Source organism: Phoca vitulina, unplaced genomic scaffold (assembly GCF_004348235.1).
Source record: "Phoca vitulina isolate PV1807 unplaced genomic scaffold, GSC_HSeal_1.0 scaffold18, whole genome shotgun sequence".
NCBI classification, from domain to species: Eukaryota; Metazoa; Chordata; class Mammalia; order Carnivora; family Phocidae; genus Phoca; species Phoca vitulina.
In genome coordinates, this window is record NW_022589721.1 from 9,335,971 (window position 1) to 9,354,487 (window position 18,517).

The window sequence follows — 18,517 nt, forward strand, 5'->3', positions numbered from 1 at the left end:
ACTGAGCCACTCAGGCGCCCCTAGAATCAAGATTTCTAATATAACATTTGAAATCTATGTATTCCCATATATGGTGACTGAAATCTCTAATTTATCAGGCTTGGTGGACTGAGAGCATATTATCGGCATAGTGTCACTCAGCTGGATATTATAATAGTTTGGTTTTTTTTTTGAGAGTGTGTGGGTATAAACACAAGTGGGGGGGGGGGGGGAAGTAGGAGGGGCAAAGGGAGAGAGAGAATCTCAAGCAGGTTCCACACCCAGTGCAGAGCCTGACTCAGGGCTGGATCTCCTGATCCTGAGATCATGCCCTGAGCCAAAATCAAGAGTCAGATGCCTAACCAAATGAGCCACCCTGGCACCCCCATCATAGTTTTTAATTAAAATAATGCTAGGTTCAAAAAGAATACTTCCTATTGAATAAATGAAAGAATGAATAGGCTATAAAATATGAATCTATTACATGCAGGGCAGGATACATGATCTGTGGCAATGAAAATGCCATAGCTAGGGACAGAGAAATCAATTTACCATTTTCGCCAACTCATTGCCAACTCAAGTGAAAGAATGACCTCTAAGAAATTGCAACCTCCACTCTGGGAGGCATTTACTTTCTGGATTGGGGATCAGTGGGAAGCTTACATAAAGTTTTACTAAATATGCCTTGTTGTTGCCAGCCCAAGACAGGGAGAGCTGCTGCCCTGTTCTGCTCTAAGACTATAAATATACCCAACTCCTACCTATTCATGCTTGCACCCAGGCCCCCACAAAGGGGTGGAAGACAACTGCAATGTGAACCTCCCTCTGTTGATGACACTATGGACTGGCTGGGCAGAGAACATCAGTGGCCCCAGAGTAGGAGTGGGAATGGGGAGGTCAGGCAAGGCTCAAGGTAGGGGGTGAATGGCCTGTAACCCATTTTAGGAAGACAGGGAGGCAGGGAGGCTGACTGTGCATGAGCAGAGGCTCCAAGTCCTCACCACATGCTCCACTGTCTTCACTTAACAAAATACAAATTTAAAGTTGAAATTAAGAATTTTAAGACAACAAACACAGAGCATTACACCCCAGCACCGGACCCTTTTGAGCATGAGGTTCTATCGACTTTAGTAGCTCATAAAGTTAGCTCTGGTTACATACATAATATTATCATTTAGAATGCCACACCAAAAGTTTCAGAAAGACTTGAGACAGTAGAGAAAAGAGAAATAATTTTAAATACAATATTTAATAATAAGGCATAACAAAGATTATATATAAGCCACAAAAGCATTTGCTGTTTTGAGGTACATGATTTAAGCTTGCTTTGGGCAAGGAATTGTCTAAAAGCTTTCCAGCAACTAAAAGAAAAAGGAAAATACAGAAGGTTACACTATTTATTTTCTGGAGATTAAAAAAAATGGGGTTACTTGCCTTTTAGTATCTTTTTTTTTCCTTTTAAATCTTTTTGTTCATAAGAGGGTAAATAATTTCATCAGTAAATCTGGGCTATATTCTCTCGTTTTTACTTGTAATTAATTCTTCAGCAAAGACTCCCTGATCATCTCATGGGTGCCACCAGGATGAGGGATCAGATTAGAGAAGTATTTTGGAGATCTAGGGTCAAAGACTAAAAGTGGATTAAGGTATGGAAGACCTTAATAGCACTTCAATTACACTGTATTAATTAATTTACCATTAAAAATTATGAATGTCAAGATTTCTTTCATATATTCTAATCTGCTAAGCCTAAGAAGTTTTAAGACCATGAATAATGGCATTTAAATTAAAGAACAATATTCAGGGCACTTCACCTGATAATCCTCAGAGCCCTGGAGACAGTTTGCTGAAATCACACTCATTGAGTGTTTCTGTCTGACTCCTAATAAGAATTTTGCATATAGGATAATTTTTGTTCTTTTAATTATTGCGGAGGAAACAATTTTTTTAAAAAAATTATACAACCGAGTTGAATAGGAAATCAAATCCTGCTTCTTTACCAGGAATGTCGTTTTGAAATTTCAGTTTTGAAATTCTGTTTCAAAATTTACAACTATATCAAAGTGAGTATTAAGGCTTCCATTTATTTTGTTTCATTTTACCTTCTGTCTTTTTCTATTTTTAACCTACATCCCAATTAAGAAGAGGGAAATTAAAGAGCACACCTACAAATTGTTGTTGTTTTCTAGGTAACAGTTTGCCGACTGAGACAGAACCCTGGCAAGAAAGCAGAGCTAACCTGATCCTAAAGCACAATGAGCTGAGATGCAGCCAAGGAAAGAGAGGACAGAGGGGTTATTTTACAAAGAGGCACAAGGGAGAGTTTGCACATTGAGGCAGCATCATGAATGAAATGCCTGACAACTACAGCTTCACAAGGATTTGTTTGGCGGCTTCCTAGGGAACCAAAGGCCAGTCAAAGAGACAGTTTCCAATAGCAACAGTCTCTGTAAACAGCACCTGCTCCACACGTCAATTCATTTACCACCAGTTTGTTTTTGGCAACAAAAAAGAGGCTTTTGGTCTTTTCGGGCAAAACCTTAGAATAGTGGGTCTTTAGGGTTTTATCCTAAAATTCAGAGACATCAGTGCATGACGATGGAATGCTGTGCTTCATTGCAAGAAAAATTTTTTCAAAGGTCACCAAAACCCCTAAGCTCACGCGTGCGCGTGCGCGCACACACACACACACACACACACACACCCCAATAAACTCCAGGAAGACGATTATCTTGTCTCTTTTCTACATTGTTATATTTTCAGGGCCGAGTCTAGTGCATCACTCATTATAAAAGATTAAGTAAATATTTGTTTAAAGAATAAATATGTGAATGATATGTAAGGAATGATTAGCTAAAATTCTCAAAAAATATACATTGTTTTAAAGGTTTGACTTTGTTTTTCTGGGAGGTTTTTTTCTTATTAGCTTCTATCATGCAATTGATGCCCATGTGGCATCGTTTATGATAAGTCTAAGGAGATAATCTCTATGCTAAAAATAAAACCTAATTGTGGTAATTCTAGTCTATGCCACTTCAAAACTACTTTCTGTTTTAACTTCTTAAGTGAGAATGATAAATACGCATTTTTAAATAAAATAGCATCCCATTGCTCACACTTTTATTCCCTTACATGGATATACATGCAATATAGTTTATATAAGTAAACTCTGGATGTTTGAATTAATCTCATTGTTTTTCTATTAGAGACAATGCAACAATGGACATTCTCACTCAGACATAATTACACATTTGCTTTTCCATGTTTCAGGCTCATAAAATAATTCTACTATAGCAGAACAAAGTACCAGAAAGGTGGTCATTTCTCTGATAATGCTTCTGGTTTTATATAATCTCCCAATTCAAACACTGGTTTCCTTTTTAGTTCTCAGTGGTAGATTTTCTCAATCTCAACCTTGGTACTACTGACATTTGGTACTAATTAAATTTAAATGGGGGGGGGCTGCTTTATGCATTGAGGATGTTTAGCATTGACCTCTACTCCCCAGATACTGATAGCATACTTCATTCAGCCACACTGTGACAGCCAAAAATATCTCCAGACATTGCCAAATATCCCCTGGGAAGCAAAATCACCCCTGCCTGAGAACCACTAACACTGAGAGATAGCTCCCTCTCCTTGAGATTTAGATGATTTTTTTTTAGCTTCACTTTACCCAGTTTCATGCTGGGCATATCTTTTCCAGCGTTCTCCTGCGTGAGAGTAGTTCCATCTCCCTGAACCATTCTTTACCCCCCCCAAAAAAAATTAAAAAAGAAAGAAAAATCTTTGAGAACTCTAAGTTTGGTAACAAAGATCCAGGAAGGACCATTTCTGTCCTGCTTATTGGAACAAAAGCCTCAGATTCATTTATCACTGGATCTGACTGAGTATGCTGTCCTTGGCCCAAATGACAAGACCTGCCAGATACAGGGCATTAATCATTTTGGAAGGAATCCTAGTGGGCTAAAAAAAAAAATTCCAAGAAACAAATGAATGTATTTCTTTTCAGCACTGAAAGCCAATCCTGACTGCACTTGACAAGCCCTGTCCTGATACAGTTTGTATCTTCTTCCCAAAATACTATGTGCCCTCTGTGCCTTAGTTATCAGAGGTGGTTCTGCCTGCTAAGACATCAAAAGGTAAGGATCCTATACTACATTTTTAAATGAGTATTTGCTTGTGCCTCGTTTTTAGATATCTTCTCTCATTCTGACCATCACAGAAAAGAACTTCACCAAATTTTATAATCAGAGTACTTTTACGAGCTTCTTGGTATTACGGCAAATATCTTTTCCTTCCAACTTGGTTTAATTCCATGGATGTTTCTCAACATAATTCCTCTGCCAAAGTGTGCGTGATGTTTGGATGCATGACCTTGATCTCATGATATATTCTTTTACCTACTCAAGACAAAACTAGTTTATGTGGGGGAAGCTCAACGCTCCAGAACTGGCAGTGGGTTCAATAAGGACCTGTCTGGAGAAGAGGGAAAGAGTTCTTGTTCGTGAGGCATCTTTTAGAGAAAGATTAATTAAATATGCAATTTCTCAATTCATTTATAATCTTAAGCTGGCTGAATATTAGCAGGTAGAATTGATGTGAGGGAAATTTCACCCTTTTACCAACATCTCTACTCTGGCTAGATATGGAAGGGGGAGGAAGGGGGCAATACCATTATTAAATTATGTTTATTCCAAAAGTGTTTCCAAAAATCATGAACAAGGCAATTTTACCCATGGGATTGGACTGTGTTTTTTTTAAGACCAGAAAAGGAATGTGCGTGTGTGTGTGTGTGTGTGTGTGTGTGTGTGTGTGTTTCTACCGGCCAGTCAAACAAATGAAGGTACATTTGCAAAATCACGCTGGTGGAAAATACTCAAAAGGGTGAAACCGCTTGGAATACTGATGCTATTTCACTGGCCTATGAAATATTAGAGACCAGAGACCTTACTTACTGGACTCTTTATTCTCAGTTCCTAGGAAAGTACCCAAAGATAATAGATTTTATGTAAATGATTTTTTATTAACTGAATCCATAAGTAGTCCAATTACCTCATATAACTACATTTCTGTATTTTTAGATAAAAAATAAACTGCTATAAGCTAAAAAATAAAATTATATTCTAAAAATTAGATCACCACTCTGATTTTCACTATGCAAGAGGAACTAGTTTCTAAAGATAAGCCCAGGAAAAAAGAGAGTGACCAAAATTTTATTTTAAAAAAAGTAGAAAAAATCCAAATAGAATTGAATTCTTTTTATTTTACTTTCACCATAACATTATAATGGATAATTCATTCACCTATATTTTAAGGGCTTTATTAATTTCCTCAAGGGTCTCTGTTAATTCATATTCAAATCATCCTGTATTGAAACATTTATCATATCATCTGTCTTGGTGATTTTGACTCTTTCAGTTAATATTATTCCAATTCTAGCATATCCAGTTTGTCATTGATTATGTATATGATTCAACACTAGCTTGATTCACATTTCCTTTGACTCATCACATCAAAATATTTCATCTCTTGCAAGATTTGCAGATTTATTATTAACATATATTTGCACTGTATGTTTGGACATTCATCTTGAGATAAACAATAAAATTATTGACAAGATATATAGAGGAAATTGTAATTTTAAGCAGAAAGGCTTGTTGAACAAAAATAAATCTTACAAGTGGTCAACTCATTAAGAGATGACATAACTGTAAAACTCGAATTGGTAAATGCTGAGAAATTGAAAAAAATTAGAGAAGAGTAGGCTATAAATTAATGAAACAATTCCACATGCATTATAAGTAATGTCTTACATTTATGCCTTGTGAAATATGCTTGACCATTCTAGTGAAGACAGAAAATAAAGCAAGAAAACAAAGAGGGGGAAAACTACAAAAGGAGGGAATGAGATGAACTTGAGAAAATTGCTTCTTAGGTCAAATAGACGTGTTTAAGTCTTAGATCCTATATATACTAACTGTGTTACCATGAGGAAGACACTTGTGTTTCCCCTGTAAGATACCATTTCTTCAAATGTGAAACAGAAAGTCTAATGGTATTTATTTCATAGATCTGTTATTAGAAATAAGTGAGAGAATTTGTGTAAAGTACTTAGCACAAATCCTAATGACCAATAAACACTCAATGATAGATATTATTCTTTATGAGTAAAAATAATAACAATTTGATTGGAAAGAAAAAAAAAAGGGAAGTTTTGTTTTGTTTAGGTGGGTTTGCCAAAAACTGCTGGTTTGGTTTGGAATATTAGTTAAGGCATTTTAAATTTTCTTTATACGTAATTTAATTCATTTCAAATTCTTATTTAGGTCCTCATGTTTAGAGGCTAAAAAAAAAAAGGTGCCTACAAAAGGCAATTATATTAAATCAAAATTTATTATAAATATTTATTATTCAAACTTAACCTTTCTGGTATATATAGGAAATAATTAAATTGAAAGGAAAATTCCATCCATGTATGGGTAGAAATAACTGTTCAGCAGTGGGTTCTGACAGTAGTCAGTCAATTAAATAATTTGGTACCTCAGTTTCCTGATCTACACGTGCAAGTCTATGATACAATCTCTTCCAGGTCCAAAATTACATGGTTCTTTGAATAATGTGTTTAAATTGACTTCCACTGCAAATTAATGAGAAGAAATCTAAGACAATGGTTCTAATTCAGTTTGAGCACCACATATAAGCATTATGAATATGTTAAGTTCTTTAATTATAGAAGTTTAGCCCATTTTGATTTCCATTGAAACCTCTCTCTGTGCTCATCTTTTAGGAATATTTTTGTTTTCGCTTTTGGTTTGGATTGCTACTGGGCTATTGGCACTTTTTTGCCTATAAAGTGAGTCAACTGTTACAAATTCTCAGTTTTTAATTTAATAGTGATTCATCCTTTTTTTTTTTTTTTTTTTTAGTGATTCATCATTTAAAAGCTAATGCTTGAAATACCTTATTTAACACAATGTTTCTCCTTGAAGAACTGACATAAGGAAAGAAACTTTCTTTATATTTTTTATATGTTATTTGTAACCAATCTGTCTTGAATTAGGTGATTTTAAACTTGATTTAAAATTTCTAGGGAAAAACGAAGACAATTCAATTAAATGCAATTTGCAGTCTCAAAAAACTGGAGTATGTTTATTTATCTTTACTAAAATTGGAAAACATCTTAAATAAAAGACTTAAGTATTTATCCTTGACTAAATTAAATTGTTATTCTTTGTGGGGGAAAAAAAAGATGTGTTATTCAGCAGATTTCCTTTACTCTGAATATACTCATTATTTTAGTCTTTTTGATAACTGTATATTAAATGCATACTATCTTCCAGAAACTATGAGCCCTGTTATCTACAAAATTACCAGCCCTTTCTACAAGCATTTTAAAATGGAATGAAATTATAAGTCATGTAAACTCATAGTTAAAATAAAACTCAAATGAGATATTTCAGTCAGCCAACAAGTAATTACTTAGTTACTCTTGTATATTCAGTTCTGTGCTCCACCCTAGAAAGTCACTGAGATAAACAGATCTGGTTACTACTGCCCTATGAAGTTTATGGTTTAGCAGTATGAGCTATTGCCTTTGGTGGGGGCGGCGGGGAGTTATACAGCATGGAGAGATCCCTTTTAGCTAAAAGGGGTATGAGGAAGAAGTGTCTTGAGAAGGTTTAACCAAATGTGTCATCTGAACTGATGATTAAAAGACAGAAGGATAGAGTTCTAAAGGCTCAAATGGGGTAGTGTAGTATGGAAACAGTAAAGCATATTTGCTAATTGTTAGATTTTTCAGTATCACAAAAAAAATGAGACATGTGCAAAGTAAGCAAAAGGATTTCTTTCCTTCAAAGTGGAGAAATCAGGGAGAATTTATTCTCCATTTGACAAAACCAGAAAAAAAGAAAGAAAGAAAAACAAGGTTTCATCAGGCAACAAAGCACAGAGGCACAGTGATCCTTGAGAGACAGAAAACAAGTGAGTCCTGCAATTGCCCCATCTTACTGCCTTAAGAGAATTTTCAGGCTTTGGTACAGGGAGAAAAACCCCATGCAGAGCCCAGCTGACTCGCTGAGTTGAAAACACGGATCCGAGAGTCAGGAGACAACAAAATGGGTAGAGTTTGAGAGAGAGTACCAGAGAGGACATGCACAGAAAAAAAGAGAGATCTAGGGAGAGAGCTCCTTGAGTATTCATCAAAATTCATCAAGTCTGTGAGGATCTGCCCAAGGTCGGGTAAAGAATTACCCAAAAGATTAGAATTAACAATATCTGGGGCTGACATAGGGCCAGGAAAATTACTTTTTCCTGACTCCAATCAACACCTGGCAAGTGTTTTGCTATTATAGATGTAGCTCATACGTTCTATTCAGCGCTTATTTCAATAGTCTCCTAGCCATGGTCTGCCGTCAACTGTGAAGAGATACCATACACTCGAGGCACCGCAACAGCCCGGTCATTGCGCACAATCTTTACAGGCAAGACAGTAACTATGAGCGGCTTTCTCCAGCTACACAGATAGGACATGACATGACTTTGACGGCATCCTCCTCTGGGGTGATTCATTTGAGCCAGTCACTCAGGAAATACAAACACTCACAAAAGAGCTTAATAAAAGGAATGAGTCATTGGCCCACACACAGTATAAGGCTTGTCTTTTCAGTGAAATTTCTGGGAACTATGAGGTCAGCCAAGGGCCGCTCCACCACTGACACTGTTAAGAATAACCATTGACCTTCGCCACAGCATAACGTTAAAAAGAAAAAAAAAAAAAAAAAGCCCAATACCTTTTTGAGTCTTGGAAACGACATGTTCCTCATTTACAAATTTTAAAAACCAAGTCAGTTATTGATGTGTGTTAGATTGACAAAATAAAATTGTTTTCTTTGTATATTTAATCTGGATTACATCTGATAATTAATCTCTGTTCTTAAAAAAACTGTTAAATTACATTTAACAGCACTGATTTTCTGGGATTCCTCTTTCCTGTGCCAATTGCTGTACCTTGGTAAGTCAACGGATTCTTAAGGTCACTAGTGTGCCTTCTAACTATAACACAACTACCATCTTTTAATTGGAAAGACAATACCAATATTCACAACCTTGCCTGGTTTGATTAATTTACAAAACACACACATACACGTTTATATACTCCAGTATTTTTCACATAACTAGTGATCGTTTAAAATAAGAAGAAACCTACTTGTACAGTTAGGCAAAGTTCCAGACCATGTTCCATTAGCTGTGCACTGTCTGACGGAAGGTCCAGAAAGGATATATCCCTCCATACAGGAATAAATAACTGAACTGGAAAATGTGGTGCCATCAATCCGAAAGACTCTTCCATTGGCTGTCGTTCCTGGGTTGCCACACTGTACAGCTATAAAACAAAACAGGTCAGAGTATATCTTAACAATGGTTTTAGAATTCCTCTCACAAAAAATTAGTGACTACATGATTGTTTCAAATTATCCAAAGGAGCTGGAAAATCGTCTGCAATAAGCATTAAATTATCTTTTATAAATAGCTGAAATTCAAGATGAATTTATATTGGTTCTATTAGATTAATTACTGGGTGCAAATCATATAACAGATTTTTTTTTTAAGACTTTTGTTAGTAGCTTTGGTAAAAACTTTACAAAATAAAGTAATTACTTGAATATTGCCTTTGGGTACTACAAAATCTTCCAAAGAAGGATTATAAGAGTGTCTGCCTAAAAAGCAACTCATGTAAAATTGCAGTAGATGTTAACAACAAGATGCAACAGAGATTTATTATAATTATACCTGTAGGAGGATAGATATAAAATAAACAATTTAAGTATTATAAACATCCATGTATATTTTTATTTATGTAAGCATATAACTGATTTGCATTACGACTTTATTATCTCTATTTCTGGGCCAAGGTGTACAAAAAATAAACTGAATAAAAACCAAGTAACTAAATTCTAGGAATGTTTTGCATTAAGTTTGCAACATATCCTAAACAACAGTCACAAATGCCTTATATGATTAATTATTCTGTATTATGTTTAACTATTTGCCATTAATGCCATAAGTGAATTTTTAAAAATATCTTAAAAGCAAGCCTTTGTCAAATGTCATACTAAATTTTGCTGTAGTATAAGAAGGTATTTTAGTACTTTACAGAATTTATGGCTTTCTTTATGAATAAGAAATGTAATTACAGTTTCAGAAGTACTATCTATATTACTCCCTGCATCTTAAATATTCAATTTTGCCATTCCTTTGTATGTTTGTGTGCATGGGTATGAAGGAAATGTACATACTTCATACATATACAACAAAGTCAAGCTCCAGGTAATATTTTCAGGAGAACATATCATATAGTAAACATTTTTATCTCTTGTCAAGAGTAATTCCTCTCTTCTATATTCGTTAGTACCTGCCTAAAATAACAATCTGGTCATATTTATTTGTTATGTACCATGACCCTCGACACAACACAAGAAGGATTTGAAAAGCATTAGCAATATAGTTGTAATATACTCTAGCTTATATATACAACTGTGTACATCGGTCCAATTTTTTAAAAAATTCCAATTAGTTAACATACAGTGTAATCTTAGTCTCAGGTGTGCAATTTAGTGATTCAACACTTCCATACAACACCCAGTGCTTATCACAAGTGTTCTCCTTAATCCCCATTCCCCCACCTCCTCCCCTCTGGTAGCCATCAGTTTGTTCTCTATAGCTGAGTCTGTTTCTTGGTTTTCCCCTTTTTTCCCCCCTATGATCATTTGTTTTGTTTCTTAAATTCCAAATATGAGTAATACCACATGGTATTTTTAAGATAAATTTCTGGAAGTGGAATGCCTGGATAATTTTTAATTTTGAAAATTATTTTTAAATTTTTGAAGTATATATAGAATCACCCAAATTATTATATGCACTTGTATCAATAGTGTAAAAAATTTTGCTTGTTTCACACATCTTCTGCAACATCATGCACCATCATTTTTTTTTAAAGATTTTATTTATTTGTTAGAGAGAGAGAGAGAGAGGGAACACAAGCAGGGCAAGTGGCAGGCAGGGGAAGAGGGAGAAGCAGGCTCCCACTGAGCAAGGAGCCTGATGCAGGGCTCGACCCCAGGACCCTGGGATCATGACCTGAGCCGAAGGCAGATACTTAACTGACTGAGCCACCCAGGCATCCCCATCATTTTAAAAATCCTTGTCAGTTTGTCAACATGCTATATTCTTTAAATGGAAAAATGAAGGGGGGGAATCAGAGGGGGGGACAAACCATGAGAGACTATGGACTCTGGGAAACAAACTGAGGGTTCTAGAGGGGAGGGGGGTGGGAGGATGGATTAGGCTGGTGATGGGTATTAAAGAGGGCATGTACTGAATGGAGCACTGGGTGTTATACGCAAACAATGAATCATGGAACACTACATCAAAAACCAATGATGTAATGTATGGTGATTAACATAACATAATAAAAAAATTTGTATTTTTCTATTTATTAAATTATTTTAACACATTTTTTTGATATTTTTATTTTCACATGTGTTTTATTCATCACATCCATAAAGTCTATGAAAGGTTTTGTATTTTACTGTAAGTTACTAAAGTAAATAATATTACAAAACATTTGGAATAAAGAGAATAAAAATCCTACAAATTCCACCACTCTGTTCTATATAATCATTTTTGTGTATTGCCTTTTATACTTTGTCTCAAATAAATATCATTTGCCTTGATTTTACTAGAATGCATAATTCTGAATCTTAATTTTTAACTTTTACATGATTTACATTTTCTCATGGCCTTTATTCTAATATTTATTGATGATATATATATGCAAGATTTTTCTGATTGCTCTCAAATTCTTTCCAGTTGTTGCTAGTCATAATCAATTAGAAATATAAAATTGCAACATTACAATTGTGTGTTTTCTTTGATACTTTTATTTTCTTTAGGAAAAAATCCTCAAAAGTTAATAAATCAAAGCTATATATATTCTATGGATAAATGTGGATTTTTGTCAAATTACCCTAAAATATTATAACAATAAAAAACCTCTAGAAGTGTTTTAAAGTTCTAGTTTTGCTGCACATACACCAGAATTTCATTTTAAAATAGGTGAAAAACGATGCTTTGATGTTAAATTATAATTTTCTTATTACTAGTTATGTAGAATTTTTTTCTATATGCTGCAATTTTTTTTTGGGCTCTTCTGTATTTTCTGTTCATTTCCTCTGTCCATTCATCTACTAGAATCTCTTTTTCTAAATGATTTATATGAGTTCCATCCATGAGAAAAATGATAATTCTGTTATATTTGCTATAACTCCTGGTTCTTTTTTATCCATAATGTACATACTAACAAAACAAAGTCAATACCACACATTTCATCTAAAAAACATTTTGCAGTTCAGCTGAACAAAGTGATGGCTTAGATATCACCCATGTCATATATGATATAATTATAGAGATTTTTCCTTTGGAAAATAAGTTTGAGAAATAGTCTTACTTAATGTTTTTTGCTCAGCAACATTGTTTCTCAACTAGTTTCCCTATAATATAGTAACTAAGCTGCAAGTCTCTCTTAATTAAGATTAAATTTGGTGAAGTTAAAGAAAAAAGATAACTATCTTTCCTAGAATATGGACACTAATTTTAAACATCATAAAAAGATTCTGAAATATAATCAATCAAGAACCTGTCAAGAAGGGTCTATTGCTAATTATTTCCTATTTATAAAAAGCAATACATTTGGTATAACATCAAGTAAATTTCATAAGCACCTTTGCAAGTTTAGTTTTTGCACTAAAGTCATCTCAAAAAGAACAATTTAAATTTAAGGATAATTTTTCAGCAACACTTCATTTTCTAGCCAATCTGGTAAAGATTTAATTATGTTACCTCTGAGCCAGTCAGAATGATTAAGAATTTTACTCAAATACTGAAAAATTTTAAGGATTCTAGCTACTAGCAACTGTACTCTATAAATAAAAATCTCATATATATTTAGGCATCTTTCTATATTTTTCCTGAAAACTGAAACAGATCTTGAGGTAATGTTAAGAATAATCTATTTTTCCCTGATAGTGTCTATTATGTAAAGCACTGTGATAAAGGGGAAAAAAATAAACCCTTTTAACAAATATTTTTAACTTTTATAATTGAGATGTTTGTTATGACATGAACAATCTTTGTGCATAAATAGCTCATGAGAGATATTTTTTATAATTATTACCTATCATAGTTCTTTTATAGGATGATGCTTTTATTCCAAGGTTGGGGACAGGACGAATGGGCAGGAGTTATTTCACCTGTGGTAACCAACTGAATTTGGATACACATTAAATTCCAACACTTTTCAATATATTTAGTTTCTGCTTAGATTACCTTTGCATTCTGGTTGCCTTCCAGTCCAACTGCCGTTGGCTAAACATGTTCTTTCTTCTGAGCCGTGAAGGATATAACCAATATCACAAGCAAAACGTACAGAATTTTTGGTTCTGAAATCACTTTCCTGTCTAGAACCATGCCCAGGAGTACCTGGATCCCCACATGTACCCGTAGCATCACCTGAAATTCAGTAGAGTTTAAGTTAATTTATGTCATTAAACATTCCCTATGTTCATGATTTATTTAATCCAACATTCTTGTAGCCTTTTGTTTTTGTGCATGCTGTGTTTTAATATGACAAGTTGACTGGGTAAAATCATGATTCACATTTCCCATCCAACTCCAGTCACAAAAATAAGCCTAAATGAAAAAGAAAATAGTTGCAGAGTGTGGCGTTATTTTTTGTATCGGTGATATTTGGGCCTATTAAACAGGTTAAAGACATTTCATTAGTATTTCTGAAACCTGGCTAATAAACAAGTTAATGGAAAATTTATAACTCATAGTACTAGGAACTCAAATGACAATGGATGTATAAAACTAAAATTAAAAACTGGACTTGGTAATTTGTATGCTTCCTTCTTTGAATTTCCTAGTTGCTGAAAATCTTTTTTTGTTAAATTAGAACTGTAATGTTCAGGAAAATGTAAATGTTACAATATAGTATTTCCTGTAGCCTAAAATTTCACCCCCTGATTTTCTCTACCAATGGCCAATGACCAAAGATAAATGAATTGTATCTTTTCCAATATGAAAATATAAACTGTAAACAAAGATAAAAAATTCTGGATTAAGTTCCTAATAAGGATTTTGCTCATGATTAGGTGTTCATCTTTTCATTTTAGTGTTAAGGATTTATTCAGTCCCTTTATCGTGTCTTAAATAATTCTAATCACAGTTGCCACAGTATTATTACATGTTAAGAGAGAGACAGAGAGAGAGAGAGAAAGTTGGAAGACATATACATTGAAAATGCTGTCTGTCCAGATGCCTTTTTTGACATGCCCAGTGTATTTGGAATCCTTCTTTATACTTCCTCATTTTCATGTGATGTAATATTAATCACACAAAACTTTAAGGTCACTATTTCACTTTTAAATATCTATGTGCATTTTTTCTTTGCAATTCAGTAGCAGTTTCCTAATACATTGGGATGTATGCATATAAGTTTATGTTTTCATGTATAATCAGTTATCTGAGTTAACTATGAGTTACTCCAAGATAAGAGTTTTAATTCTCATTAAAATCATTTTTATAGTCACATTAGAAGTAACAGTTTTTTTCAAATCTATAGATTAAATTTGAAGTCCCAGGCAGTCAGTTCACAGGGACTAACCACTAATTACAAGGAGATTCTGAAATAAGGAACCATTTCATAACTTTTACTCCTAAAAGGAAAACAATGTAAACAACTTCTAGTAAGTCATCAACATGATCTCCACAGAGATAAAATAATATAAAAATAATGGGCAATATATAAATAAAAAACAGGCAGAAAAATAAGCACCAACATTTAGTTGATGGGTAAGAACATATATAAGTAGCATCAAATAGGGAGACAACACAGATCTAAAATTTAGTTGATATTTTTTAAGAAAAGCAGTGGCTTAAACAGCTGAAAAGACCTATCAAATACTCTGCAAACAAATTATTAATTTTAAATAGCCTCAATATTCACTTATTATAAGTTAACTATTGGGGTTATAGAAACTCAGGAGTGGTAAATATCTTTCATAAAACTTGGCTTAGTTTAATCTAAAACAGTTAGGGCTTTATTTTAAAAATATGTTATTAAATAATCGATTGTATAGAAAGTTTAAAAGAACTGAACTCTAACTGAAAATCTTGAAATAACATTTTGTATCTGCTAAAATGGATCAGTTCATTTTAATGAACAAAAGCACAATACACACAGTAGCATCCTGAACGTAGTTACTTACATAGCTACAACACAGCTCAAAACATACCTGTAATTTATCATCTACAAGATGAGTATTAATTTGTGCTCTGAATTTATATTGCCTTAAGAAGTATTCCAATAAATGTATAAACTATGTTGCAGCTTCTCTCATGAGATTTTTTAAAAAATGTATTATTTTATCTCTTCTTATTGTTTTGGGTATATATTCCTAATAATAATAATAATAATAATAATAATAATAATGTAACTCCCAACACACATTGTCCAATTTTCCAAGAGGTACCTGAACAATGAGGTTGTGATCCACTCCAATGGCCGTTTAATTGGCAAGTCCTTGATGACTGGCCTAGAAGGGTACGCTTTCCTGTGCAGGAATAGTGAACAGTGGACCCAAAGGTGTACTTCTCACCAGACAGGACTGCATTAGGAGGAACGCCAGGGTGTCCACAGTCAATCACTACAATACATAATTATTGAATATAAAATTTTTTTATATCTCCTATCGAACAACCTGCACCATGTTTTATGAAATAAATCAGAAGTAAATTATCTATTCAAATATACCTAGCCTCCACAAGTAAAAAATCCATGTGAAAACTGGCTTATAAAAAATAAAATGGAAGTTGCAGTTACATGAGCCATCCTGTTAACCCACTCACCCGTGTTTAGCAGGAACACTGTAAGCAAGCATAAATGAGTCAGCATAAGTCTGTTATATGTGGGGGTGGTGAGTGTGTGTTTGTATGCACATGTGCATGGGTTTAAAGTATGTATGTGCCTGGACAAGAATATGCAAGTTAGATAGAGGAGAGGAGTAATGTGGATAATCTAAATAAGGACCTACAATGCTATATAGGATTCAAAATGAGCCCATACAGAAATTAAAAGAGAAGAATTTTGAAGGTAAAGGAAAGGGAATGAAGATGGATATGTGACACACAATCTAATAATGCAGTCTAGAATAATTCCATTTCCAGCCAGTAATGAATAAATCATGCTGTACAAAGAAAATACTCAGTGGCTTGTTAACTAAAACACTACTAAGCATAGCAGAATCAGGTATCAGTGCATTGTCAAATTTTCTTTATAACCTAGAGGTAACCTGGGAACTAACTGTGTACCACCTTTTAGTTATAACTTGGAAAAATACTGATTGCAATATGACTCCAGAGTTTCAAATGGCACATAAGGGGATATAAACTTAATAAAACCCTTGAATACTTTGCACACTACCAGAGATGCTATAGGAAATAAAGAAAGGCAAAAAGTATGAGAGCTAAGAAAATGTGAAGGAGTTCATGTTTACATGTCTTATGAAAGATTTTTAACTTGAATGCTATAGGCACACAGTCAAATAAGTGAATTACTCAACTATTAGACCACACTGTCTACACAAAGAAGTGAAATACATTTGAAGAAAAAGATCAACAATTGAATTATTTGCTATAGAAGCTGAAATTTAATGAACACTGCATGAAGTTTTGTTTCTTCATTAGTGCATGAATGATGTCACAATATTTTCAAAAAATCCCACCCTGTAAACATAAAGTACCTTTAACTAAAACATTATCATAAAATAATTTTATAATTTAGAAACTTAGTACAACCCCAAATTACTTGCACAATGATTTCTTGACACACCACTCCTTCAATCTATAAACTTCTTCTTATCATGATTCATCAATTTTTTGAGACATAGCTATAGTTAAGACTTAATAACTAACTGAATATTTCAAATTCATGTTCATTTCTCTATGTTCTCACATTATTTCCTTACTACACGTGCTAATTTTATGCACATCTGCTACAATTTATCTTATTTATATTCTACAACTCCAACACAACATATGACAAAATGCACTCAAATAAATGTTCACTGACTTGAAAGATGATGTGTATCAACATTTACTGCATTTATATGTATATGTGTCTGTAATATGATAAATGTTTAAATCAGTAAGTTTTAAGTCACACATTTGTCTAAATCTGTAAGTATTCTAAAGCCCTGGTAGATGTTTACATTAAGACTAATATTGCCTTAAATGAAATTTAAAATATTAGTACAAAAGAAAATCAAAATGTAATGCCCCTTAGGTATGGTAATATCATAGACTATAACAGATGCTGCTTTTCATAGTCTATCTGCTTTATCAAAGCTCAAAATCAAAGAATCACATTAATATTAATAAAAAATGGCATTCAGGCATTGAATTGGCAGAATATAGGGGACCATACTTTCAAAAAATGAAACAATAAAATCAAGAATTAAAGTAATAATTACAAACAAGATCCTTCTGATATATAGCTCTACATAATTTATAAGACAATAATAATCCATGTTGCTTCCATGGCACTTTCGCAAGGAAGAATTCACATTATCTACTTACTGATACATTCTGGTAAAGGTTTGTCCCACTGTCCATTTGGTTGACATATTAAAACCGAAGATCCAAATAAGAAATATCCAGGATTGCAGTCATAGAATACCACAGTGCCATAGGTGAAATTTCCATGTTCTATTTTACTTTCTCTTTTGGAATTGGCTGGAATTCCAGGATCAGAGCAGTTCACCACTAAACAAATGTCAAATTTTGGAAGTTATGTTTGGAATAATATATACAGACCTATATAGATTTCCATTAGAAATGGAGTTTCAAAGGTAAATTTAATCAAACAAACCAAAGATTCCAGGAATAAAATTAATACATGGGCTACATAGATAATAAAGTGAAAGCCATGTGGTTGAAAACATAGAAAAAAGGAAAACTTTTCTGCAAAACTTTTTGAACAATAGTAACTCCATAAGTATTCTACTGAGTACAGATGTAAAGAATGATACCTTAAGCTACAAACCATAAAGCATGTAGAAAAATTATAATTTGGTTGTATTTTCTCAGACAGTATAAAATATATCATACCTCTTTGCAAATGGAAAAACAGCAAAAATCTCTTTAATCTGTTTCTATAGAAAAAAAAACAACAATAAAGAAGCCTCCAGTGTTGGCATCACAGTAAATGAGGACTCAGTCTCCCGAAAAATATGAAAAAATAAATGCCAAAGGTAAGTTCCATTAATCATAAAGCAAACCACAAGTAAAATGATCTAAATGACTTTCTCTATGCAGTCATAAAATAGGTACAAGATAATAAAGCTAAGCAGTTAAAATAAAACTTGGTAACTTCTTACTAGACACATCGCCAGAGGCAAGGGAAACAAAAGCAAAA

At 33.5% G+C, this 18,517-nt stretch overlaps 1 protein-coding gene across 7 annotated transcripts in view; it reads right to left on the reverse strand.

Annotated features, from left to right (window-relative positions):
* CSMD3 (CUB and Sushi multiple domains 3) overlaps positions 1 to 18,517 on the reverse strand; it is a 1,192,082-nt gene that overhangs the window by 38,847 nt on the left and 1,134,718 nt on the right. For all 7 annotated transcript variants that reach the window (XM_032415697.1, XM_032415696.1, XM_032415695.1 and 4 more), the window contains 4 exons: positions 17,680 to 17,865; positions 15,576 to 15,749; positions 13,369 to 13,551; positions 9,191 to 9,367 (listed from right to left, as the gene is read on the reverse strand). In XM_032415697.1, coding sequence (XP_032271588.1) covers positions 9,191 to 9,367; positions 13,369 to 13,551; positions 15,576 to 15,749; positions 17,680 to 17,865 — 720 coding nt within the window. The remainder of the gene's footprint in view (positions 1 to 9,190; positions 9,368 to 13,368; positions 13,552 to 15,575; positions 15,750 to 17,679; positions 17,866 to 18,517) is intronic.